This window comes from Mobula hypostoma, chromosome 30 (assembly GCF_963921235.1).
Source record: "Mobula hypostoma chromosome 30, sMobHyp1.1, whole genome shotgun sequence".
In the NCBI taxonomy this organism is placed as follows: Eukaryota; Metazoa; Chordata; class Chondrichthyes; order Myliobatiformes; family Myliobatidae; genus Mobula; species Mobula hypostoma.
In genome coordinates this window covers 18511311-18539110 of record NC_086126.1, presented here as the reverse complement: position 1 = coordinate 18539110, position 27800 = coordinate 18511311, and the positions used below count along the sequence as shown (strand labels likewise).

General features: G+C 45.6%; 2 protein-coding genes and 1 pseudogene across 2 annotated transcripts; 1 reads left to right on the top strand and 2 right to left on the bottom strand.

Annotated features, from left to right (window-relative positions):
- Positions 1 to 22: 22 nt before the first annotated feature.
- Positions 23 to 27265, top strand: LOC134339722 (uncharacterized). The gene is made up of 3 exons (XM_063036446.1): positions 23 to 635; positions 2075 to 2177; positions 26763 to 27265. The coding sequence occupies exons 1-3, from the start codon at positions 233 to 235 to the stop codon at positions 27172 to 27174; spliced, it is 918 nt and encodes a 305-aa protein (XP_062892516.1). The 5' UTR covers positions 23 to 232; the 3' UTR covers positions 27175 to 27265.
- On the bottom strand, positions 1168 to 3942 carry LOC134339644 (histone H1-like). Its single transcript, XM_063036337.1, has one exon. The coding sequence runs from the start codon at positions 2180 to 2182 to the stop codon at positions 1577 to 1579; it is 606 nt and encodes a 201-aa protein (XP_062892407.1). The 5' UTR covers positions 2183 to 3942; the 3' UTR covers positions 1168 to 1576.
- LOC134339670 (histone H2B 1/2-like) lies at positions 14387 to 14859 on the bottom strand (annotated as a pseudogene).
- Positions 27266 to 27800: the final 535 nt, after the last annotated feature.

Genomic DNA, 27800 nt, shown 5'->3' with positions numbered 1-27800 from the left:
ATGAATGAAATCCGACCGCCGGTCAGTTTCCTATTTTGTCGTAAATTGTTATTCGCCCCCAGCCTGCAGGAAATGAATCAACCAATCGCAGAAAGGAACCTTAATAGACACCTGGTTCAGCCAATCAGAGCTGACGGGAAGACCCTTTCCAACAGTATAAAATCCTGTCCCGGAGGACGTTCCGTCTATCTTGTTCCTGTGTTTCAGCCTGTGTTCTCAGTTCTGAGGGAGAATGGCCCGGACCAAGCAGACAGCGCGTAAATCGACCGGAGGGAAAGCTCCTCGCAAACAGTTGGCGACCAAAGCGGCGCGGAAGAGCGCTCCAGCCACCGGCGGAGTGAAGAAGCCTCATCGCTACCGGCCCGGCACCGTGGCTCTGCGGGAGATCCGGCGCTACCAGAAATCCACCGAGCTGCTCATCCGCAAACTTCCCTTCCAGCGCCTGGTGCGGGAGATCGCTCAGGACTTCAAAACCGATCTGCGCTTCCAGAGCTCGGCCGTCATGGCCCTGCAGGAGGCTAGCGAGGCTTACCTGGTCGGGCTGTTTGAGGACACTAACCTGTGCGCCATCCACGCCAAGCGAGTCACCATCATGCCCAAGGACATCCAGTTGGCCCGCCGCATCCGCGGGGAGCGCGCCTAAACCCGGCCTCCACAACAAACACAAGAAAAGGCTCTTTTAAGAGCCACTACCACAGCAAAGGGAAGGGTTGTCGCTTGCTGATCATTGTATTATTGTAGTGGCGATCTGCCCTCCAGATGGGGTTGTTCGGTTTTACACTGACTGACCGCGATCATCAGCTGTTCTGTGCAGACAGGTTAATTCAGCGAGAGACAGGAGATGAACGCGCTCCCTCCTCGTCAGGGTCTCACCTGGCCCTTCACTTCTCCCACAAACCTGCCCTGAACAGCTGCTGCGGTTGTTCCGTTTTGTTTGCTTCGGACATGTCCGGCTATCCTTGGAGTGGGAGCATGCGGTCGCGATGGGTACAGAGGGGCATTTCCTGGAGTGGTGACTCCCCCAGGTTGTAATTATAATTTTAAAAATTGATTTTACTCTTGTAAATGTTGTGTAAATAAACTTTTGTAGCTGGTAACTGATTGAAGGTCAACCTGCAATGTCACCGGGTAGTCATTTATCTTCCCCCTGCAGTCCACCCCCAGAGACAGATCCCTCTCTCAAGACGCCCCCTCCCCTCTCACATAGGTTTCAGCAGTTCCCAATCAACTCACCTGAATCGGACTTTGGGATGCGAGGCGCGGAATCTCGGTTGAATCTCAGTCACGCTCTCCTGGAGCGGGAGAAGGAACTGGGCCTGCAGACCACCCCACTGGTCTCACTCTCTCACACAGCCTGAGTGAAACGCTGTGTTTCACTTCAAATCTGGGACGTCACGGCCGCACTGAATGTCAGAGAGGTACCGGGAATATCGGATTTTATGCAAGAAGTTCCCCCGCAAAACTCATTCGGATCCGCAGCGGGAATCTCAATATTGATCATCAGCTCTTTTCTGAGATGTGGGTGGCTCTGAGAAGAGCCTTTGGGTTCAAACACTTACAAACGGTATATCTCAATTCACTTTTTGACTGCTGTCTTCTTGGCCGCCTTCTTCTTCAGGGCTGCGAGTTTCTTGGGGCTCTTTGGCTTCGGCGCCGCTGGTTTCTTCGCTGCTGCTTTTTTAGTCGCTGGTTTCTTAGCTGCCGCCTTTTTAGTCGCTGGTTTCTTAGCTGCCGCCTTTTTAGTCGCTGGTTTCTTCGCTGCCGCTTTCTGAGCCACTGGTTTCTTGGCGCCAGACTTCTTGCCCGGAGATTTCTTTGCCGATGGCTTGTTCGCTTTCTTTACCACTTTCACGGCACTTTTTACTTGACCGGATTTAAAGAATCTCGAAAGACCCGCGCCCTTGGTCTGAACCAAGGAGCCGCTTTCCACTCTCTTCCTGATGCACATCCTGATCTGGGCGCGACGTTTCCCCACATCGACACCGCTGCTGGTCAGAGCCTTCATGATGGCCACAGCGGACATCCCCTTCCTATCGCGACAATCCGCCACAATCTTATCGATTTGTTCGCCCAGCTTGGGACCGGCTGGTTTGCTCCGGCCGGCCGCCTTCTTCTTGGGACTCTTCTTTGCGGCGGCGGGTGCGGCTGCAGGAGCCGTTTCGGCGGGTGCTGTCTCGGTCATGTCGGCGACTCTGGAAAATGCTTCCCACAATCAGACTGAATGAGAAATGAAGCGAAAGGCGGCGATACAGAGCATTTTAAAGGCAGCGAGCGGACGGGGCGGAGACATCCTGCTGTCAGCTCCCGGAGATTTCATTTTTCTGTGTTTCTCTCTCCTCAAAAACTCTCCGATTCCAATTAAAATCGGACACTCCGGGGACTCGGACTGGTCCCTGTCCGTCACTGAGGCCGGAAAGTTCGCTGGAAAGAGAGTTCAATCGGGATTAAAGGCAGCACTTTCTATTTTAACCCGTTTCATTACTGCGCTGCCCGCGATCTCTCTCCATATTGTTGACCTGTTCTCTGCTTTTCGGCTGAAATTTTGAGACTAACTAAAACTTTGCGGTTAATTCCCGCTTCGGGACTGAGCTGGGGAGTGGGGCCATCCCGTAACAGAGAAATCTTTTCTTTTTGTACAGGAGGCGCTGGGAAATCCGGCGATGTGTTCGGACCCACAAACACAGTGATACTTGTCTAATCCGCCCGCCGCTTTAAAACACTGTCTCTGAATCAGCAAGTCAGGCAGCATCACTGGTGGGAATAAACAGTCGACATTTCGGGCCGAGCCCCTTCATCAGGAGTCTGGTGGGAGATGCTCCCTGACTTGCTGGGTTCATCCAGCATTTTGTCCGCGTTGTTCGCGATTCCCAGAATCTCTTGGCGTTATGCTGACACAATGTTCACATCTGCACCTTCAGAGGCCTGTACTGCTGTCAGAATAAAACGACAGGTTTCTCGTCATATAACACGGTGATAAATCTGATTCTGATTCCAAGGAATAGAGGACAATGGACATTGTCTGGTCAAACTGACTGTGTGACTGAGAACCTCAGGTCCGGGAAATATACCTTGGAAATCTTTTCTACACTCTCCCCAGTTTAACCACGTTTCCTATAACGGTAACAAGAGCTGTACACAAATCGGCAAGTGTGGCCTCCAGTCATTTACACAACTGTAAAATAATGTCACAACTGATATACTCTATCCCCTGACTAATGAAGGCCAGCATGTTAAACCCCGTTCTTCACGACCCTGTCTACAAGTGACACAACTTTCAATGAACTGTGTGTGCATTTTACCCCTCAATCTCTCCGGCCCATTCCACTCCCCAATGACCGATCATTCATTGTGTAAGTTCTACACTGGTTTGACTTTCCAATATGCACCGCCTCACACTTATCTGTATTGAAATGCATTTGCCACACTTGACCCCCTTCCCTAAGTGATCACAATCACCCTGTAATCTGCGACAACCTACCAAGTAAAGTTGAGGGAAGTTATTCCAACTAATTAATAAACCTTTTGTGCACTGACATTGATCAGTGAAGGTGATTAGTATCAAAATCAAAATCATGTTCATTATCACGGACATATGTCATTAACTTCGTTGTTTTGCTACAGCAGGACAGAGCAATTTCTAAAAAAAAATGGTTAAAATAAGAAATATAGAATAAACTAAATCGTGTAAAAAGAGAATCAGGAGGGGTGTGAGTCCGAAGATGAGAATAGGAAACCGAAAACCTTGTCCATTCTTGCCTCTTTTACTCTTCATATATCTGAAAATAAATCTTTTTGTATCTTGTTTCTATTATGGGCCAGTTACTTTCATAATTCATCTGACTTCTGCATATTGTTATTATAGTTGTGCTCTATTTTTAAAGTTTCATAATCCTTTAGTTTCCCATTAAATTTGATGATATTCTTTGCCCTCTCATGTTGTTTTATGCTGCCTTTGTCTTCTGTTGTTAGTGATGGTTGCCTCATCCTCCCTTTTAAATACTGTTTCTGCTGAGGGATGAACCGATCCTGTGTCTGCCAAATTTCTCCTGGAGACTGAAACTTTTCATACAAAGGTAATCTGAGGAAATTGAAATGCCCAACTGCTGTAAACTTGTTCCCATTACCCCTCTGTTTGATTTACCAATATGTCTGCTGCACAATATCTGAGCCTATTGGGAGGCCGGCTGTATAATCCCATCAAAATCATCATTCATCATTTTATTTTAAACCTCTACTTACAAGACCTCATCAAAGCCCCTCTTATTCCTGCAGTGCTGGTCTCCTTAATCAAAGATGCAACATCCCCCACCCATAAGGTAGCTTTTAAATGTTTCCCCTTCACCTTAAACAATTACCCTGTAAATTTAGACTTCCCTACCCTACAAAAAGAGTGCTCACCTACTGATTTTGTAAACCTCTGGATGGTCACCAGACAGCTCCTTACTCTCTCAGGAGAGAGAAAGAGAGTCCCAGTCTGTGCAAGCTTCTGCTGGTAATTAAAGTCCTCCAGTGTCTGTAACATCCTCATCAAACTTCCCTCCACACTTTCCAGCTTCATGACATCCTTCCTGCAAATGGATGACTGGAACTGTGCAAAATACAGTCTGGTCTCACTTTGACTTTTATAGTTGTCATATGGCACCCCAAATCCTCTACTCAGTTCCCTGATCAATGAAGACAAATAGGCCAAACACCACCTTCACCATTCTGACTACCTGTGTTGTCACTTTCAGTGAATGATGTTTCTGTATTTCATGGTTTCTCTGTTCTGTAATACTCTCCAAGGGACAAGAATTTACTGTGCAGATCCTGAATTCCCCAGTAACTCTTGATCCCATTGTACTCCCACACAATCTTCACAGTCCACACGACCACCAACATTGCTGTCATCTGCAAACTCACTGTCACTACAATGTCAGAGAAATTGTTAACGTAGATGACAAATGACAGTACCAGCACCGATCCCTGTGACTGTCACTGGTCAGAGGCCTCCAACCTGAATAGCAAGCTGCCATGACCACCCTCTGTCTCCTTGCACCAAGACAAGTATCTGGTCTGGCATCCCCTCTGCTCTAAATGTGTAATACAAAAGAAATAAAGATTAAATCAAAATATATCTACCTACGGCCTACATCGCTCAGAAGAGACAAAACCTCAACTCCCCACTCCAATCCTGGCCCACTCATACAATGACCGCTCTGGTTAAATCTAACTTCTTTTTATTGGATCTTGCCACGTTCCGAATTACGGGCAATCAAATGTTTCCTTGGGAACTGTGACATGCAAAATGTGCCAACTGCTCATGTTCTCTTCATTCAAACTCCCTCTCCCTTTACATAATCTGATGACTGTGTGGGACTGTGGCACTCAAAACTGTGGACTGCAGGAAACCAAAGTACACGCCTGCACTGTTCTACAAGGCCACAAATGATAAAAAATACTGTATAACAAACACTGGAATTCCCTAACTGAGATGAATGGGGAGGCTGGATAACTGAAAAGATTCAAAGAGAAGGAAGATAAATGTTTTGTAAAATCAGGGAAGTGGGATTGACATACAAGGAAGGCTGATGGCAGATCAGCCTTTATATGGAATTGTGGGTTAGGGACTAAGAGAGGACACACTGGAGGTTTCATCCAGTGAGACAATGTGGATAGAGCTCGGGATAAGAGAGGTGCATTCCCTGATGGGGTTATATCACAGGCCTCCCAAATGCCAGCAGGAGATAAAGGAACAGAAATGTAGCAGGTAATGAAAGATGTAAAAGCAACAGGGTAGTTGCAGTGGGTGACTAATTTCCCCAATGTTGACTGGGACTCCCTCAGAGTCAGGGGCTCAGATATCACTGAATATGTTAGAAGAATACTGGGATGTTACTTAACATAGAAGTGTATAGTCTAGCCTGGTAAGGGGGTCAGAGAAAACATCGTTTTGGGAAATGAGCCTGGCCATTGACAGAAGTTTCATTTTGGGAACAGTAAATAAGGACAAGACTGGACCTGGTGATAATGTGGTCATTTGGGGTACGGTTAATTGCAACTGTCTACATTGAACATGTAAATGATGTTTAAAAGCAATCGGGTCAGAATTCAGACAGAACTGTTTCTATGAGGAGGAAAGACAAGGATGGTAAAGTCTGGCAGAGGGGCATAGTGAGAGATGTTATGAATTCAGACTGAAATAAAATGAAGGATAAGGAATACTTCAGAAGTAGAAATTGCAGAAGGCCTCTGGCAACATGAAGCAAGCAAGAGAGAAGTTAGAGAGAATCAGAAGTGTGAAACGGGAAGAAGAAATAACTTTAGTGAGAAGGGGCACTGCGGAGAGGGTACGACAACACAAGCACAGAGGAGAGGGTTTATGTCTGAAGTGTGCGAGGGACTAAACCAGTTCTTCTCATCAGTAATCTTCAATGTGGTCGTGGAGGATAGTGAGATCAGAGAAGGGAATGCTGATATTCCAGGGCATGTTGTTCCTCAGGCAATAGAGATAAACAGGACATTATAGATTGGTGAGACTTGGATCAATGCTCGGGAAATTATTTGAGAATATTATTAGAGATAGGATCTCTAATAAAAGTTAGGAGGATAAAAGGAGGATATCATGATTCAGAAGGCAAAGTGAGCAAAATCCAAGAGATTCTCTTGGTATATTCATAGGAAAAGGTAAGTTAGACACAGAATCGTTCCCCTTGGAGGTGAACATGGCCAACTGTGTGTGGAGGCAAATGAAATAGGAGAGGCTTTCCATGAATATTTCTGACAGTTATTTCACCATTGCAAAAATTCTTTAATGTTATTAAATCTCCAGGGCCTTATCAGGTACATTCTCGTACTTTGTGGGAAGCTGGAGAATACACTGTGGAGGCCAGGGGAGAGATTATTTTGCTCCATCTCAGGCACCAGTTGAGGTTGCACATGATTGGACAGGGTGACTAATGTGGAACTGATAGTTTTAAGGCCAAGACTGTGGATGATATGAAGAGGCAGGCAGTGTTGAGGAAGCAGGGAGTCTGCAGTAGCACTTGGACAGATTTGGAGAATGGACAAGGAAGTGCCAGATGAAATACAGTGTAAGGACGTGTGTGGTCATGTACTCTGGTAGGAGGAAAACAGCCTAGGCTCTTTCTAATCAGGGAGAGAACAGAAATCAGTTGTGCAAAGGGTCTTAGTGCACGATTCCCTAAAGGTTAATGTACACATTGCCTTGGCAGTGAGGAAGGCAAATGTAATATTTGCATGCATTTCAAGAGAACTAGAAAATATAAACAAGGATCTAATGCTGAGGCTTTGGTCAGACCTTATTTGGAGTATCATGAGCAGGTTTGGGTAACTTTTCTAAGAAAGGACTAGTGTTGAAATTGCGGAAGCCCTGGCAGAAATATTTACAATGTCACTGTCTACGGGTGAAGTGCCGGAGGATTGGAGAGTGGCTCATGTTGTTCCGTTGTTTAAAAAAGGATTGAAAAGTAATCCGGGAAATTATAGGCCGGTGAGTTTAACGTCAGTAGTAGGTAAGTTATTGGAGGGAGTACTAAGAGACAGAATCTACAAACATTTGGATAGACAGGGGCTTATTAGGGAGAGTCAACATGGCTTTATGCGTGGTAGGTCATGTTTGACCAATCTACTGGAGTTTTTCGATGAGGTTACCAGGAAAGTGGATGAAGGGAAGGCAGTGGATATTGTCTACATGGACTTCAGTAAGGCCTTTGACAAGGTCCCGCATGGGAAGTTAGTTAGGAAAATTCAGTCGCTGGGTATACATGGAGAGGTGGTAAATTGGATTAGACATTGGCTCGATGGAAGAAGCCAGAGAGTGGTAGTAGAGAATTGCTTCTCTGAGTGGAGGCCTGTGACTAGTGGTGTGCCACAGGGATCCGTGCTGGGTCCATTGTTATTTGTCATCTATATCAATGATCTGGATGATAATGTGGTAAATTGGATCAGCAAGTTTGCTGATGATACAAAGATTGGAGGTGTAGTAGACAGTGAGGAAGGTTTTCAGAGCCTGCAGAGGGACTTGGACCATCGGGAAAAATGGGCTGAAAAATGGCAGATGGAGTTTAATACTGACAAGTGTGAGGTATTGCACGTTGGAAGGACAAACCAACGTAGAACATACAGGGTTAATGGTAAGGCACTGAGGAGTGCAGTGGAACAGAGGGATCTGGGAATACAGATACAAAATTCCCTCAAAGTGTCATCACAGGTAGATAAGGTCATAAAGAGAGCTTTTGGTACATTAGCCTTTATTAATCGAAGTATTGAGTATAAGAGCTGGAATGTTATGATGAGGTTGTATAAGGCATTGGTGAGGCTGAATCTGGAGTATTGTGTTTAGTTTTGGTCACCAAATTACAGGAAGGATATAAATAAGGTTGAAAGAGTGCAGAGAAGGTTTACAAGGATGTTGCCGGGACTTGAGAAACTCAGTTACAGAGAAAGGTTGAATAGATTAGGACTTTATTCCCTGGAGCGTAGAAGAATGAGGGGAGATTTGATAGAGGTATATAAAATTATGATGGGTATAGATAGAATGAATGCAAGCAGGCTTTTTCCACTGAGGCAAGGGGAGAAAAAAACCAGAGGACATGGGTTAAGGGTGAGGAGGGAAAAGTTTAAAGGGAACATTAAGGAGGGGCTTCTTCACACAGAGAGTGGTGGGAGTATGGAATGAGCTGCCAGACGAGGTGGTAAATGCGGGTTCTTTTTTAACATTTAAGAATAAATTGGACAGATACATGGTGTATGGAGGGATATGGTCCGTGTGCAGGTCAGTGGGACTAGGCAGAAAATGGTTCGGCACAGCCAAGAAGGGCCAAAGAGCCTATTTCTGTGCTGTAGTTTCTGTGGTTCTATGGATGTGCTGGCATTGCAGAGGCTGGAGTGGAAATTCAAGTGAATGATCCCAGGACTGAAAGAGTTAGGATATAATAATCATTTGATGATCTGGGCCTGTAGTCACTGGAGTCTAGAAGAATGAGGGAGAATCTTATAGAAACACATTGAATATTGAACGGCCTAGATAGTGTTGATGTGAGAGGATGTTTCCAATAATGGAGGAATCTAGAACCAAACCACTCCCTCAATAAAATGAAGTAGAATAGAGATGAGTAATTTCTTCAGTCAGAATGTGATGAATCAATGGATGTCATTTGCATAGGCAACCATAAAGACAGTCAGTAGGTTTATTTAAAGCAGAGCTTAGTAGATTTTTAATTATTATTAAGGGTATCAAAGTTCATGGGTAGAAGGCAGGAGAATGGGGTTGAGAGGGATATATGATGAACAGAACAGACTGAATGGGCCAAAAAGCCTAATCCTGCTCCTATGACTTCAGGACTGATGCGGTGCCATTGTTTAAAAAGGGTTGTGGAAACTACAGGCCTATCACTCTGTAATTTGTTGGAGTTTCTGAAGAACAGGATCCACCAACATTTCATTTGAATCAGGACAGTCAGCACAGTTTTGTGCAAGGGAAATTATGTCTGGTAATTTCTTGCAGCCCTTTGAGGGGTTTCACAAGGGCGTAGATGAGGTTAGGGCTGTGGATGTTGTCTATATGGACATTAGCCAGGCCTTTGACTATAGTCCGGAAGGTTAGATCTCGAAAACAGGATCTGGGGAGACAGTTGATTGATTTCATAATTGCCTCCGTGACAGGAGGCAGAGCCTGATGGTTGAGGGTTGTGCCACAGACTGGAGGTCTCTGTCTAGTGGTGTGCCACTGGGTGGCGGGACCTTTGTTACTTGTAATTTATATAAATAATGTCCATGTGAATGTATAGTTCACTGAAAGTGACATCTCAGCTAGATATGGTGGTGAAGATGGTGTTTGATCTGCTGGCCTTCCTCATTCGTGTCACTGAGTACAAGAGTTGAGAAGACGTGTTGCAGATACACAAGTCTTTGGTGAGGACTGATTAAAGGAAACCATGCTGACTTTGGCCTATTTTTTCATGTGTTGCCAAGTACCTGAAAATACATCCTTGACAATCGACTCCATCATCTTCCCAACCACTGAGATCGGACTAACTGGCCTATGATTTGCTTTCTTCTGCTTCCCTCTCTTCTTTAAAAGTGGATGACCTTTGCAATTTTCCTGTTCTCTGGAAATGATTATTATTAAAACTGCCACAATCTCTTCAGCCGCATCTTTCATAGCACTGGTGTAGACAATCTGGTCCAGGTGAATTATCTACCTTCAGACCTTTCAGTTTCCCAAGGACCATCTCCCTAGTAAAGGCAAAATTACTCATTTCTGCCCCCTGATTCTCTCGAATTTCCAGCAGACTGCTGATGACTTCCCCAGTGAAGACCAATGCACAATACTTATTCAGTTTGTCTGCCATTTTCCTGTACCCCATTACTACCTCTCCAGTAACAACTTCCCCAATATCTACTGTTGCCTCTCTTTTACACTTTGTATATCTGAAGAAACTTTTGGTATCCTCTTTAATACCTGTGGCTAGTTTACCTTCGTATTCCAACTTTTTCCTCTCTTTATGACTTTTTTTGTTGCCTTCTGATGGTTTAAAAAGTTTTTGTAAATCCTCTGAGAGTCAGGGACATCTTGGATCAGATACAGAACAGGGGGATGGTGTTCATTCAGCCAGAGATGGTGGTTTACATCGGTACAAATGGACAGGTAGAAAAGGGATGATGTCCCACAGTGAATATAGAGAGTTAGGGAAGAAGTTATGGAGCAGAACCTGAAATGTTGTAATCTCCAGTTTACTCCCAGTGCCCTGTGGTGGTAGGGATACAAACAGAAAGTGAGAGCAGATGAATGTGTGGCTGAGGAGCTGATACAGCGACAGGGTTTCAGGATTATGGAACATTGGAACCTCTTCTGGTGCTGGGGTGACCTGTACAAGATGGATAGTTTGCACCTTCACTGGAGGGGGGTCAGTATCATGAGGTTCATTGCTGCTCCCTGTAAGGGTTGAATGAGATTGACAGGGGGATGTGGAACAGAACACCAGTCACTGAATGGAGAGATTGAAGCTGAGTTAGATGCCAGGCACAGCAATATGTAATGATGGATTTTGAGGCAAATCCACATCTGACCTGGAGTTTGTTTAAAGACCAGTGCAGTGTTTCAGGCCCAGTTTGTTCCAGTAAGAGGGAGGGTCAAGGATGGCAAGGTTCAGGAACCTTGGATGATGAGACAGGAAGTTAATTTAATCAAGGAGGAGGAAGAAGCATAAGTAAGGCTTAGGAAGCTAGAATCAAACAGGGTGTTTGAGGACTATATTTAAAAAAACAGGGGAACTCAAGAATGTTCGGAGAGCTGGAAACAGTGATGAAAAATCTCAGGCAAGTAGGATTGAAGATAATCCCATTGCATTCCATACATTCGTTGTGGTGAAAAGGATACCTAGGGCTGCACTTTGGGAGATCCATCATCAAGGGTGTGTGCAGTTAATGGCAGGAACATTAACAGTATTGACAAAGAGAAGGATGTTGAGGTTCAGAGACATCGGTTCCCTAAAACTGGGAGCACAGGTTGACAGGGAGGTAAAGTCGGTGTATGGCATGTTTACCTTCATCAGGCAAGGCATTGAGTTCAAGCACCAGGACATGATGTTACAGGTTTATAAAATGTTGGTTGGGCCACATTGAGGGTACAGTGTTCAGTTCTGATCACCTCATTATCGGAAGCATGTGGAGAGTTTGGGAGCAGGATGTCTGGAGGAGGTGTGCGCTGAGGAGAGGCTCGACATGCTGAAACTTTTTCTTCTGAAGTGGCGTCGGCTCAGGAGAGATTTGACAGAAACCTGAGGGATTTTGTGGGTCATAGTTGGTGTAGACAGCCAGTAATATTTTTCACAAAAGGGATGTATTTAAGCTCAGAGGAAGAAAGTGAAGACAACAGATTGATGGAGACATGGAATGCACTGTCAGGGGTGGTGGCAGAGGCGGAGAGCACAGGAGTATTTAAGGAAATCTTAGACAGACACAGAAATATGTAGAGAAGGGCCAAAGGGCCACTCCTGTACTGTTCTCTGAACAGCAGATGGCCTCTGGGCATGGATGGATCCCTGCATGAGACTGGGATATTATATTTAAAAGTTAAAGTCTGTCCCGAGCCTTGTGGCCCATCAGGCCGATGCTTATGCTGGTTTCTGTGGCGTGAAGCGACTGAGAATACGAGACTCCCCCCCCCCCCACCCCCACCCCACTCCATAGGACGCCAGTCTATCGCGAGGTTGACCCCCAGCATTTGCCCGTACCCATTTTCAGCTGGGTGGACTGAAGCAGTGTGGTTATCCCCAACAGAAAAATGATTGTTGGAGGGGCGGGACCGGCAACTTAGTTTCACAGTACAAATGCTACAGGTACGATGGAGTGGAGGGAAGAGAGACGAAGAGATGTGTTTGACCAGAGAGAACATCTCAGTGGTACTTAGCGAAGACATCCCTGGGGATTGGCCCATCATGTTGACTGGGACCGCCGCACTGCAAAAGGGTTAGTGGAGCAGAATTTATTCTGTGTCCGGTTTTATCAATCAGTGTTTAGAAGTTCCTACTGGAGACAGGACAGCACTGAACATCCTTGTCGATCCACCCACCCCCTCCCTTTTCTCCCTGGCACAAACAAAAGTCTGTTCTCAGAGCGACCCACCGCCTCACAGAGGGAGCCGTGTCTCGGGAGATATGACCAAACTGACCCCTTCTTTGCAAATGTTGATTTATATTTCAGAGACCCAGGTGGACGAGATTTTCAGTAAATACTGTCAGTTCCACAGGGTAAATGTACTTTTGTAGATAATTGTAAAGCTGCAAATATTATTGTTCTGTGAGGCGGTGGGAATTGCTCAGCAGGCCGTGTTCCTGTCTGCTGCGCACCGGAACGGTCCAGGGTCAACCCGCAATATGAAACCCAGACAACGCGGTTTCAGGTCATGAAGAGTGGAATCGTTCAATGATCGGAGATTAAATTCACCCTCCGGGGGCTGACTCTGAAAGTTCATTTCCCCATCCCGCAAGGGGAGAGAGCCTTTGGGTAAATAGGTTCAGCTTACGTCGTTTCACTTACTGGCACCGCCGGTTTTCTTGGGCAACAGCACAGCCTGGATATTGGGTAACACACCGCCCTGAGCGATAGTCACCCCTCCCAGCAGCTTGTTCAGCTCCTCGTCGTTGCGGACGGCCAGCTGCAGGTGTCGGGGGATGATGCGGGTTTTCTTATTGTCCCGGGCCGCGTTGCCGGCCAATTCGAGGATTTCGGCTGTCAGATACTCGAGCACAGCAGCCAGATAGACCGGGGCTCCGGCACCCACCCGCTCAGCATAGTTGCCCTTTCTTAGGAGTCTGTGAACCCGGCCGACTGGGAACTGCAGTCCAGCCCGAGATGAGCGAGATTTGGCCTTGGACCGAGCTTTGCCAGCGGTGCCTTTTCCACGTCCAGACATTTTCACAGTCACGGCAACTGCTCCAACGAGAATGAGGGAATGTTCACCCCGCCCCAACTCGCATTTTTATACCTTCTTTGAGAATGCAAACTAATGCTTGTGATTGGTTTAATGCTGCTTGTTTTCATTGGTGAAAAGAAATGGCCCAATCGACGAACTGTTTTAATCACCAATCAAGAGCCCGTAAAGGTAGAAGTGCGGAAAGTAACCGTCTCCTCCCCGAAGTGCACTGGAAAATGGAAAAAGCCCGCCAAAAAAAAACTATTGTTTAAATTGAATCCGAAATTAAATCATTGCTGACAACAGGAATTCTGCAGATGCTGGAAATTCAAGCAACATACGTCAAAGTTGCTGCTTGGCCTGCTGCGTTCACCAGCAACTTTGATATATGTTGCTTGAATCATTGCTGATCTGTTTGATGACTGGGGTCTTCGTATTTCCCCCGTTACTGAAACCAGGCACATTTAATGCAAGCGTAGTTGATAATGGAGTGTCTGGGAACTCAAATTTCTAATTTCTTTCAACTCGTAAAGGAACCGAGTAAAACTGACACTCAGCTTCTGCCCAGTGCCGGTCATTGTGTAAACGTTATCAGGTTATGGACAAACGTCTCTTCTCAAACTGTGACCAGCGGCTAGTCTGCAATTTAAAAAAATGCTGTTCTATGAAAGAACCGTGAAGTCGTTCCGGCCTCGAATTAAAATGAGATTCAAAGAAGTTACCTAACTAACTAATAAACTCATCAACCCACAGCTAAAACAGCAACGGGAGTGGGAGGAATGTTAAACACCAGGATTATAGGGGGGAAATGAAGCGGATATTCCAACCGCACATTAGCTCTTGTAAAAGTCACCAGACATAAAACGTGCGCCATGTATTGCCTAAATGCTGGTACAACTCTCTCAGTGAAATCGTGAGTGGCTCATAAAAGAGCCGTTGTGTTTTCGATCATCTCACTGGGGAGCTTTATTTGGAGCTGGTGTACTTGGTCACCGCCTTTGTCCCTTCGGACACGGCGTGCTTGGCCAGCTCCCCGGGCAGCAGCAGGCGCACGGCGGTCTGGATCTCCCGGGAGGTGATGGTTGAACGCTTGTTGTAATGGGCCAGGCGGGAAGCCTCGCCCCCGATGCGCTCGAAGATATCGTTGACGAATGAGTTCATGATGCTCATGGCCTTGGAGGAGATGCCGGTGTCGGGGTGAACCTGCTTCATCACTTTGTAGATGTAGATGGAGTAATCTCCTTCCTCAGCCTCTTGCGCTTCTTCCCTGCCTTGCCCGCTGGTTTGGGCAGAGCTTTCTTGGCGCCCTTCTTCGGAGCGGGTTTCGCTGGATCCGGCATTTCAGCTGACCGCTTCAGAACCAGAAATAAGCAAATCCCTCCCGGAGCACGAATTAAATAGGCAGCGCCCAGAGGTGTTTGCAAATGAGGGATGGGATGCCGAGGATTTTCATTGGCTATTTGAAGTAACGTTCATGCAGTGAGATAAGTTGATTGGATAGCTAAAGGAATTCGTTCAACCAATCAGAACTCGTTCTGCACTACCCAGTGTTCTTTCTGGGTAACACCGTGGACTGGGAACTGTCGCTGATCTGGTGAGTTGCCGCTGCCGGTTAATTCCGCAGGAAGGAAATCTAAAGTACAAAATGGACCAACTACAGAGGCAGTATTCGGCCATTCGGCCCGTCATATCTGCTAGAAAAGCAGGTGGAATGAGACAAACACGCACTCGATAATATGAGACGTTTATGTGATGAAACAGGGCAGCAGGAGACCGAAGGTCAAATGGACCAGGAGAAAGATAAATTTACTGCAGCAGCATCATAAACACATAGTATCGTCGATACAGCGCTTACAAGAACTAAAGTTGCTGTACAGAATTGTAAAAAGAGAAGAGCAGTTAGCAGTTAGTCCTGACGAAGGATCTGGACCTAGAGATGCTGCCTGGCCTGCTGCGTTCACCAGCAACTTTGATGTGTGTTGCAGAGAATTTGAACGAGTCTCAAGACAGTCCATTGCAGTGTAAATTGATCAAAGTGGTGCTGTCTTGAGGTGGGGAGGAGCGTTGTTCGGGTTTGTTAAAGTACGTAATGTCTGTACATTACGTACAGGGTTCATTCTGTACTCTTCAGTCTCTGGCACAGTGTGAGAGTTGATACTTGGCACTGTGTCTCTCCCAGTCTCTCATGCAGTGTACGTGTATATAAGTTCTTTCAGATTCATCCTCACAATTGAATTCTTTTTAGCTTTTTAAACAATATCATACAATGCGATGTGGCCACACATTTGCTGGAGGAACAACACCTTATGGGTAGCTTCCAACCTGACGGCATGAACATCGAACTCTCGCATTTCTGGTAATGCCTCCCACTGCCCCCCTCCCCTTCACCATTTCCCATCATCTTACCCACCCACCATCTCCCTCTGGTGTTCCTCCCCCCTTTTCTTTCTTCCATGGCCTCCTGTCTCTTTCACTAATCAACTTCCCAGCCCCCTACAGCTTTCACACTCACCTTATTTTCTCTCTCCCCTTCTCCACCTTTTAAATCTACTCCTCAGATTTTCTCCTTAAGTCCTGCCGAAGGGTTTTGGCCCAAATCATTGGCTGTACTTTTTTTTCTATAGATGCTGCCTGACCCACTGAGTTTGTTCAGTGTTTTGTGTGTGTTGCTTGGATTTCCAGCAACTGCAGATTTTCTCTTGTTTGTGACACAATGCTGTACATCGGTATCTCAGGGATGATGTATCTGGTTACATTGTACTAATCTGAATGGACTTTGGAGCAGAGCATCCAGAGCAACAAGTCCAGACCATTGAATCCAACTCTGGTCTTGTGATAAATGTGTCACTTTCCTCGAGTCTCTGCATGGGAGGGTTTGAATGGTGTGTATCGTGGAGCGACATTCGGGCTGATGGAACTGAGAATGATTTTGACTGTAGATATGCAACCAGTATGTCCACAGTGATCAGTGATGGGACCTCTGCCTGATCAGATCAAAACACACATGGGCTGATCAGATTGCTGATGACTTGAATGTTGGTGTAGTTGTGGGTGGTGAGGAAAGTTTTTAAATGGACAGAAGTGGATATAGATCAATTGGAATCATGGATGGAGAAATGGAGGAAATGGATTTTAATCTGGACAAGTGCGAGGAGTTTTACAGGTAAAATGTTGGAAGAAACTCCACAGTAAATGGCAGCACCCTTAGGAGCACTAACACACGAGAGAACTCTCTGTATCATCCTGCAAGTGTCACTAAAAGGAAGTAAACTGCTCTAAAGATCACAGAGGGGGAGCAGTAAGAGGATTCAGTGGGGGGTGGGGTCACTGTAGGGTAATGTCATGGCTGGAAATGTGCGTAATTAATGATCACTGACATTCTGTTGTGTTTCTCTTTTAGAAGCTGGACTGCTGTTATGATGCAAGTATGTGAAGTTTTTTTTAAACTGTGCTTTATGTTTCTGTATTTGGAGGACAATAAATGAGTTGTTATGGTTTTCCTGAAACAGAAAATGCCTCATGCCATTTTATTGTAAAAGCCTTCACACTGCAAGAATACCGCAGTGTCAATCTGCAACAAGAAAGCCTGATCACATTCTCTTGAGGTTCAATGGCATTTCTGACTCAGTTTACCGCCGTCGAATGCCAGCAGGGTCACAATCAGCAGAAACTCTCACAAAGCAGCTCTGTTTGTATTGCGTGCTTTAGTAGGTCTGTGGGAGACAGACTGTGGGAGGTCTGTCCAATTTATTTTAGCCAACTCCTCTCTCACACCACTGTAACTGCCCTTACTCCACTGAAACACTGTAATGTCAGACTGTACATTCTCCCTGTCCAATTTCAAGTTGAACTCAGTGATACTGAGATCACTGCCTCCTAAGGGTTCTTTTACCTTAAGCTCCCTAATCACCTCCAGTTTATTCAATAACACATAATCCAGTATAGCTGATCCCCAAGTAGCCCAATGACAAACTGCTTAAAAAGCCATCTCTTCAGCATTCACCAAACTCACTCTCTTCATATCTATTTCCAACCTGATTTTCCCAATCGACCCGCATGTTAAAAATCTCCCATGACTCCGATGAAATCTCCCACAACATTCCCCTTTTGACCTGCCTTTTCTGTTTCCTGCTGTAATCTGTGGTCCACATCTCAGCAACTGTTGAGAGGCCTGTATACAACTGCCATCAACGTCTTTTTTACACTTGCAGTTTTTAAACTCAACTCACAAGGATTCAACATCTTCCGATCCTATGTCACATCTTTCTACTGATTTGTTACCATTCTTTACCAGCAGAGCCATGCCATCCCCATTGCCTACCTTCCTACCCCTCTGATACGTGTCACCTTGGGCATTTAGCTCCCAACTAGAAACATCCTTCAGCCGTGATTCAGTGACATTAGACATGACAATCCGTAATATGGCAATAAGATTATCCACCTTATTTCTTACACTCCGTGTATTGAGATATAACAGTTTGAGTTCTGCATTTGCTACCCTTATTGATTCTCCATCCCTCATGCACTGATGCTCACCCTGCTGGCTGCAGTTATGTCCTATCATCTGCCTGCCCTTCCTGACAGTGTGACTGCATGCGATCTCTGCTTTTTCACCATCTGTCCTATGCTGCATCCTTTCACACCAGTTCCCACGCCCCTGCCAAATAAGTTTAAACCCTCCCCAACCGCTCTAACAAACCAGCAGTATGCCCACAAGAAAACTAATCTCAGGGCTGTATATGGTGACCAAAATGTATTTTGATAATATATTTACGTTCAGCTTTGAACTTTGTAGTGGAGAGCTGGGTGTTGTACTGGTCTGTGTCCTTGCTGGCCGGTGCTGTTCTCTGGCAGCTCAGTGTGCTTGGTATACAGTGTCAGTGTTTTGACAGAAGTGTGTCCTTATTACACAATTGATCTTGTCCATCCTGGAGCTTGGAAGATTCACTGGCGACCAGAGTAATTTTTTTCAGACTATTATTGGGCAGAGAATCATTCTGTGATCGTCGAGACTACTTGACCCATCAAATTTATACCAACTCCTGCTACAACATTTCCACAATCCCATTCCCCACTCTGTCCCCGCAGCTCTGCAGGGCATTTCCCCTGAAGGACCTGTCTAATTCCTCTTTGAACACTGGTTGTTCCTGCCACCACTCTGCTGAGTCCCATATTTCCCAAGGTGAAGTCAAGAATGTCTCTCTCCCTGGTGGACCACATATTGTTTCAGGAAACCTTCCTGAACACAAATAATGCCCCATCCAAGCCTCAGGGCGTAACGGAGTCCCAGTTACTCTGTGGAGATTATTCACTCACCATATCTACGCTGTACTTTTTACATCAGTCCATAACCTGCCGACATATCTGTTCCTCTCTTACTGGCTACTGTGAGGCCTACAGTATAATCCCATCACGGTGATTGCACCTTTCTTATTCCTGAACTCTACCCACATTGTCTTAGTGGAGGCGCCTCTGGGATGACCTCGACCTTATGACATTCTGCCTGATCAGCAGTACAGATCCCCACCCTCAGTCACCTCCCTCTGGACTGTCTGAACCATATGAATCCTGGAATGTTTATCTGTCAGTCCTGCCCTTCTCTCAGCTGGATCTCTGTAAATACAAAATACTCTGCAGATGCTGGGGTCAAAGCAACATGCACAACACGCTGGAGGAACTCAGCAGGTCAGGCAGCATCCGTGGAAACGAACAGTCAACATTTCGGACCGGAACTATAATACCATTTTTATTTCTTCCCTCGCAAGCAGGTGGCACTGGGATTATCCACCCCCCCACTACACCACAGAGTTTCTACTTAACATTTTCCCCTACTCCCTAAGTTCTCCTTGCAGGACTTTGTCTCTTTTGTTAGTGCCAATATGGACCACAATTGTGGCTGCTCACCCTGCCCTTTTAGAATGGCCTGTACTTGTTCAGTTCCATCCTTGGCCCTGGTGCCAGGGAGGTAATGCACCATCCTGCAGTCTCTCTCCTTACCACAGATACACCTGTCTGTGACCCTGGCTAAAGACTCCCCTGTCATGAGGCTCACCGAGAACACAGAGCAGTACAGCACAGGAACAGACCCTTCTTCCCATGATGTCTGTGCTGAACACGAAGCCAAATGAAACTAAATCTCTTCTGCCTGCTTATAATTCATGTGCTTAAATTCTCTGAATATTCATGGACTTGTCTAAGACCCTGTTAAATGTCATTATCATATCTGCTTCCACCACTCCCCAATGCAGCCCATACCCGGCCTTCACCATTATCTGCACGGAAACAGAAATCTTACCTGCCCTAACATCCACCTTTAAATTCTCACCCTGGCATTTTAAAGCTTCACCTTCTCATATTTGATATTTCTACCCTGGCAAAATGATTCTGCCTGTTTACCTTGTCTACACCTCTCATAGTTTTATAAACTTCTGTCAGGTCTCCCCTCAGTCTCCTTCACTCTAGGGAAAACAGTCCCAGTCGGTCTGATTTTTCCTTGTAACTCAAGCTCCCAGTCCAGGTAACATTCCTGTGAATTGTTTCTGTGCCTTTCCAGCTTAATCACATCCTTCCTTTCATGTGACCAGAACTGCACAGGGTACTCCTGGTGTGGTGTAATTATTGATTTGTACAACTGTAATGTGATGTCCCAACTCCTCTCAGAGCCTTTGCCGAGGAAGACAAGCATGTTGTGCTCCTTCTTCACCACCTTGTCTGCCTGTGTTGGCACTTTCAGGGAGTTACGTACCTGTGTCCCAGGTTTCTCTTTCATCAACACTCCTCAGGACCCTCCATTCACTGGGTATGTCCTGACCTGCTTTAACTTCCCAAAATCCTTCATTGTGCACTTGTCTGTCACAGTAACAACACTCCTCTGTTTCTCTGCACCAACACCCCAGCAGTAAATGTCAATGAACCATTCACCTCTGAACCTTGGTCATATATGGTTTTATGAACCACTCACTGCTCCCGTCTCTATTTTGTTGTGTAGTTCAGCACCTCGACCCCTCTCTATTTCTCTCATTTACAATTTATCTCCACATAAATCATAGTTTGACTTTTGATTCCTCCTACCACTCTACATGCCATCACACCTCACCACATTAAACTCCATTCACCAAGTATTCTGCTCACCAGCTTCCCCATGTCCCGTTGGAGAGATGAAATGTCCAAACACAACATGTAATCTGCCACATTCCCTGTCATTGCCACTGTGGATTCCTCACTGTCTGCCCCTCCTCTGGGTCATTAATATCAATAATAAATCACCAACAATCCAGAACTGGTCGCTGGGTTACTCCACTAGTTATATCATCCCAGTCTGAAACAGACCTGTTAATCAGTCTCAGTATGATAACCAGTCTTCAGTCAGTATTAACACACTTCCTTCCCAGTACTGAGCTCTGGTCTTGTCCACCAGCCTTACATGTGGCACCTTGGCAAATGACTCCTGAAAATCCAAAAACACCACTTCTCCAACTTCCCCTGTGAAGTCTCAAATCTCTGGTATGTTTGTCAAACATGACTTAACATTCAACAACCCAGGTTACAGGGTCCGAGACCAGGTTCCAGATGGACAGGGTGGTGAAGAGGCTTTTGGAACACTGGTTTCAGTCAGGGCACCGAATATAGAAGCTGGGATGAAATGTTGCAGTTGTCCAACACGTTGGTTTGGCCGCATTTCGCAAATAGTGTTTAGTTTTAGTGACCCTGCTTTTTGACAGACACCATTAAGCTGGAAAGAGTGCAGAGGAGATTTACGGGGATGTTACTGGATCTCAAAGGATTTGTGGAAAGGTGTTTCGGACAATGTTCCCTGGAATGTTGGAGAATGAGTGCTGATATTGCAGAGGTGTATAAAATCATGAGGGACCTGGAGACTGGTCAGTTAATGGAATGAGCTGCGAGGGGGAGTGGTTGAGTCAGATACATTAAAAAGGTACTTGGACAGGTAGATGGAAAAGAAAGGTTTTCAGTACATGGGCCAACTGCAGAGAAATGGGACAAGGAGGGAGGATAGCCTTGTTCATAATAGGGTGGTGAGGGAGTTACAGACCACAAGCTCAGATGGGAACTTTGGTCATCGTGGAATCTGTGTGAATCTGACTGTAGACCCTGTTGAGTTAGTTCAGTGGTATTAAACTTTTCCAAACGACTTGTTATTTCTTCATAGATTATAGACTCCAGTAGCTGAAGTGAAGTTAACAGGACTACAGTTACCTGCTTTTCATCTTCCACTCTTCTTCAACAATGGTTTTCAACTCCACTGGGACCTTTCTGTAACAGTGAGTTTTGACAAACTTCAATGTCTCTACTTTCTCTCCAGACTTCCTGTGAAACCCTCCAGTGCAGGTCATTGGGACCTGGTAAAGTTTGCTTTTAGTCCCATTAGTTTCTCCCTTGTGATGGCGATCGTTACACATTATGGCACAATGTTGAAATGTCACCGTTAGATATCTGTGGGATGTTTGCTGTGACCCACTGTGCACACTAATGCAAATTATTGAGTTAACTTCTCTGTGTGTTCCTTGTTACTTTTAGCTTTTATCTCATCACTGGTTCCTAGAAAATTCCTGATTCTCTTGTCTACCACCAGCCCTTGCCTCTTTGTATGTTCTTTGATTTAATATTTCCTTGAATGCCTTTGACCACACCTCAGGATCTTGAGGCCACTCCTCCCCATGTCTTCTTTCCCTCCCCCTTTCACCATCACTGTCCCTACATGTAAAGTGCCTATGAAAAGTATTCACACCCCTTGGAAGTTTTCATGTTTTGTTGTTTTACAACATTGAATCTCAGTGGATTGAATTTGGCTTTCTCTGAAACTAATCAATGGAAAAAGACTCTTTTGTGTCAAAGTGGAAACAAATCTCTACAAAATGCTCTCAATTAATTACAGATCTAAAACACAAAATAATTTTCTGTACAAGTATCCACCCCCATTAATATGACACACCAAATCATCAGTGGTGCAGCCAATTAGTTTTCGAAGTTGCATAATCAGTTAATTGGAGATGACTGTGTGCAGTCAAGGTGTTTCAATTGATTGTAGTAATAATACACCTGTAAGTGGAAGGTCCAACTGCTGGTGAGTCAGTATCCTGGGAGAAACTACACCGTGAAGACAAATCAACACTCTGAGCTGCTGTGCAAAAAGGTAATTGAAAAATACAAGCCAGGAGATGGATACAAGAAAATTTCAAAGTCACTGAATGCCCTTGGAATATAGTTAAGTCACTGATCCAGAAGTGGGAAGAATATGGCACAGCTGTAAATCTGCCAAGAGCAGGGAATCCTCAAAAACTGAGTGGCCATGCAAGAAGGGGCCAGTGAGGGAGGCCACCAAGAGACCTATGATAACTCTAGAGGAGTCACAAGCTTCAGTTGTGGGAGAGATTGTGCATACATCAACTGTTGCCCAGGTGTTTCACCAGTCACAGCTTTATGGGAGAGTGGCAAAGAAAAAGCCACTGTTGAAAAATGCTCTCATGAAATCTTGCCTGAAGTTTGCCAGGATTGTGGGGGACTCTGAAGTTAGTTGGAAGAAGATTCTATGGTCTGACGAAAACAAAATTGAATTTTTTGACCATCACAAACACTAAGTTTGGAGTAAGCCAAACACCACACAACATCAAAAACACACCATCCCTACCGTGAAGCATGGTGGAGACTGCATCATCCTGTGGGTATGCTTCACTGCAGCAGGCCCTGAAAGGCACATAAAAGTAGAGGGTAAAATGAATGCAGCAAAATACAGGAAAATCCTGGAGGAAAACCTAATTCAGTCTTCAAGTGAACTGCGGCTTTGGAGAAAATTAATTTTCCAGCAAGAAAATGACCGCAAGCATAAAACCAAAGCTGCACAGGAATGCCATAAAACAACAAAGTTAATATCCTGGAGTGGTTTTGTGAGAGTCCAGACCTCAATCCAATTGGGAATTTGTGGCTGGACTTGAAAAGATCTGTTGACTCACCAACCCATGCATTCTGACAGAGCTTCAGCAGTTTTGTAAAGAAGAATGGGGAAAATTGCAGTGTTCAGACGTGCAAAGCTGATAGACACCTATCCACACAGACTCAACTGTAAATACTGTCAAAGGTGCACCAACTAATTACTGATTAGAAGGAGGTGAATGCAAAGGCAATGAATTATTTTGTTTCATATTTACAATTAATCTAGATCACTTTGTAGAGATCTGTTTTCACTTTGACAAAGTGGAGTCTTTTCTGTTGATTAGTGTGAAAAAAAGCCAAATTAAATCCATTGCAAAACAATAAAACATAATAACTTCGAAGGAGACTGAACATTTTTTTATAGGAACTGTATCCGCTCCTTCACCAGCACATTGTGAACAAATCCACCCTGCTCCTTTCCATTTTGCTGATTCTGTGTGGAATATTGAATATTGTGGAATGTCGAATTCCCAGTCCCAGTCTCTGTAACCATGTCCCTGCAATAGCTGTCAGATCAAACATATTCATGAGTACACAATATGGAGCAGATGGCAACCTGCCCTTCGGCCCACAATATCTGTGCCAATCATCATAATGATCAGACTTTATAAAGTACTGGGGAGGTCTCACTGGAGTATCTTGAGCAGATTTGGGCCCTTTTTCTCATGAAGGATGGGCTGAAACTGGATTGCTTTCAAAGGAAGTTCTCCAGGTTGATTGCAGGATGAAACAGGTTGCCACATGAAGAGTGTTTGATGGCTCTGGGCCTGTATTCACTGGAATTTTTGAACAATGAGGAGTGGCCCAATTGAAACCTATCGAAGTGTGAAAGGCAATGATAAAGTGGATGTGCAGAAGATGGGAGTGTCTAATATCAGAGGAACAGCCTCGGAATAGAGGAGCATCCTTGTAGAATGTGGAGATGAGGAATTCCTTTAGCCAGAGAGTGGTGAATCTGTGGAATTCATTGCCAAAGGAAGCTGTTAAGCCAGGACTTAATGTATATTTAAGGCAGAGGTTGATAGATTCTTGATTGGTCAGAGTATGAAGGGATACAGGGGAAAGGCAGGAGACTGGGGCTGAGAAGAAAAATAGATCAGCCATAAAGAAATGTCAGAGCAGACTTGATGGGCCAAATGGTCGAATTCTGCTCCAATATCTTAGTCTGTGTCACCTCCTCAGAAACCTCAATGAATATTATCAAGCGTGATCTGCCCACACAAAACCATGTTGATTGTCCCTAAGCAGGCCATGCCTTTCTGAATGTGCATAAATCCTGTACCTCAATATCCTCCCCAAGAGCTTCTCTACCACTGAAATGAGGCTGCCTTGCCTATAGATTCCTGGATTCTTGTTATTTCCCTTCTTGATCAAAGCTGCAACATTTGCGACACTCCAGTCCTGTGGGACCTCACGTGTTGTGATCGAGGACACGTAGATCCTTGTCAAATCCCCAGCAATCTGCTCACTTGTTTCTTTCACTATTGCAGGATATATGCCTTCAGGCCTAGAGTCTTATCCATCTCATTGCTTCTCAGACGTCCCAGCACAGCCTCCTCCTTAATCTCAACACCTCTCTGCACATTAGCATGTCTCACTCTGTTTTCATTGTCATTCAATTCCTTCTCCTCATAATTACTGACACAACATACTCATTTAGTACCTCAGTCACTTGGTCTGACTTCAACCACAACATTCCTCCTTTAATCTTGAGTCAACCTTTCCATTCTCTGGTTATCCTCGCCTTATTAATACAAATCACCACGCCTTGGGATCATCTTTGGTCCCACTCCACAAGTACAGTTTGTGGCCCCATTTGGCCTTTCCTATCACCTGCTTTAGCATTTCCCTGCTATCTTTATATTCCAAAGGTACCCAGTCTGACTTTAGCTTCACAAACCTTCCATATCCTTCTGACTAAATTTAGGATCTCTCAGCTCATCCAAAGTTCCCTTACTTACCATCCTTCTCACTCCTCACCGGAACATGCTGATCCTGAACTCAGAGTTGCTGGTCTTTAAACAACTCCCACGTCAGATGTGGACTTGTCTGACAGTGGCTGCTCCCAATCAATGCCCCTTGGTTCCTGTCTTCTTCTGTCCTGACTTGCCCTCCTGCAATTTAGTACCTTCATACAAGATATAATTTTATTCTTACTCATAACTTTAAATAAAGTTGTGATCACTGTTCCCAAAATGTTCGCTGACTCTTGGCTGTCAGTTGGCCTGGCCCATTTCCCAAAACTAATTCCCGTCTGTTCTCAGCTCTGGTTGGGCCCTGTACATAAGGTTTCAAACACTCCTCGGATTCACTGAACAAATCTTGTGCATTTGAGCAAGATCCAGTCGTTTCCAGGGAAGATGAAATCCCTCACTATGACAACCCTGTTGTTCTGCACCTCTCCATAAGCATCAACATATCCGATCCTCCACCTCCCGGTGGTTATTGGGGACCAATACGATAATCCCATCAGTGTAACTGCAGGATGCCTCTGTAGATGAGCCTTCCAGTTTGCTGTGACATTCCCAGTGGGGTAACCTCTGCATCTTTTAACACCCCCGCCCCCCACTCACATGTAAAACAATCAAACCCAGGAATGTTGAGCTGCCAGCCCTGTCCCTCTGCTAATGTAACACTCGTAGTGTTGAAATAAACTCATTTCAGCCAATCAGTCCCACCATGTTTATTGGCCTCACATTGGCTCGCGTTCTTTTCAGACGGTCTTGTCATACATACATTCTCCCACTTGCTACTCTAGTTCAAACTCTGCCAAGTGACACCATCAAACCTCTTGACGAAAATGTTGGTTCCCCTCCTGTTCAGATGCAAATAGTCTTGTTCGTCCCGGTCTCCCACCTGCCTGGAAGGGAGCCCATTGATCCATGAAGACCTCCCTCCCGCGTCAGTTCCTCAGAGACATATTAAACTGCATGAAATATCGATTTCCCACCCCACAGCCACATACTTTGCGTCGTAATACAATCCTGGAAGTCCTGATTTTTTTAACCTTGTTCCCGAAAATAACTGTGCAGGAACTCATCCCTACTCGTTTAAACACTGAAATTGTATAATCCGTCATACAATTAATTGTAAATAAAATGTAATTAGGACCGTTGCTGGGTGCTCTGAAATTGGCGGGCGATTTTAAATAATTCTGCGCCAATCACACTGGATGAATGAAATCCGACCGCCGGTCAGTTTCCTATTTTGTCGTAAATTGTTATTCGCCCCCAGCCTGCAGGAAATGAATCAACCAATCGCAGTAAGGAACCTGGTTCAGCCAATCAGAGCTGACGGGAAGACCCTTTCCAACAGTATAAAATCCTGTCCCGGAGGACGTTCCGTCTATCTTGTTCCTGTGTTTCAGCCTGTGTTCTCAGTTCTGAGGGAGAATGGCCCGGACCAAGCAGACAGCGCGTAAATCGACCGGAGGGAAAGCTCCTCGCAAACAGTTGGCGACCAAAGCGGCGCGGAAGAGCGCTCCAGCCACCGGCGGAGTGAAGAAGCCTCATCGCTACCGGCCCGGCACCGTGGCTCTGCGGGAGATCCGGCGCTACCAGAAATCCACCGAGCTGCTCATCCGCAAACTTCCCTTCCAGCGCCTGGTGCGGGAGATCGCTCAGGACTTCAAAACCGATCTGCGCTTCCAGAGCTCGGCCGTCATGGCCCTGCAGGAGGCTAGCGAGGCTTACCTGGTCGGGCTGTTTGAGGACACTAACCTGTGCGCCATCCACGCCAAGCGAGTCACCATCATGCCCAAGGACATCCAGTTGGCCCGCCGCATCCGCGGGGAGCGCGCCTAAACCCGGCCTCCACAACAAACACAAGAAAAGGCTCTTTTAAGAGCCACTACCACAGCAAAGGAAAGGGTTGTCGTTTGCTGATCACTGTATTATTGTAGTGGCGATCTGCCTTCTTGATGGCGTTGTTCGGTTTTGCACTGACTGACCGTGATCATCAGCTGTTCTGTGCCGACAGGTTGATTCAGCGAGAGACAGATGAACGCGCTCCCTCCCCGTCAGGGTCTCACCTGGCCTTTCACTTCTCCCATAAACCTGCCATGAACAGCTGCTGCAGCTGTTACCGTTTTGTTTGCTTTGGACATGCCCGGCTGTCCTTGGAGTGGGAGCATGCGGTCGCGATGGGTACAGAGGGGAATTTCCGAGAGCGGTAATTATATATTTTTGATTTTACTCTTGTATATGTTATGTAAATAAACATTTGTAGATGGTACCTGATTGAAGGTCAGTCGGCAAAGTCGCCGGGTAGTTTATCATATATCTTCCCCCTGCAGTCCATCCCCAGAGACAGATCCCTCTCTCAAGACGCCCCTCCCCTCTCACATAGGTTCCAGCAGTTCCCAATCAACTCAGCTGAATTGGGCTTTGGGATGCGAGGTGCGGAATCTCAGTCACGCTCTCCTGGAGCG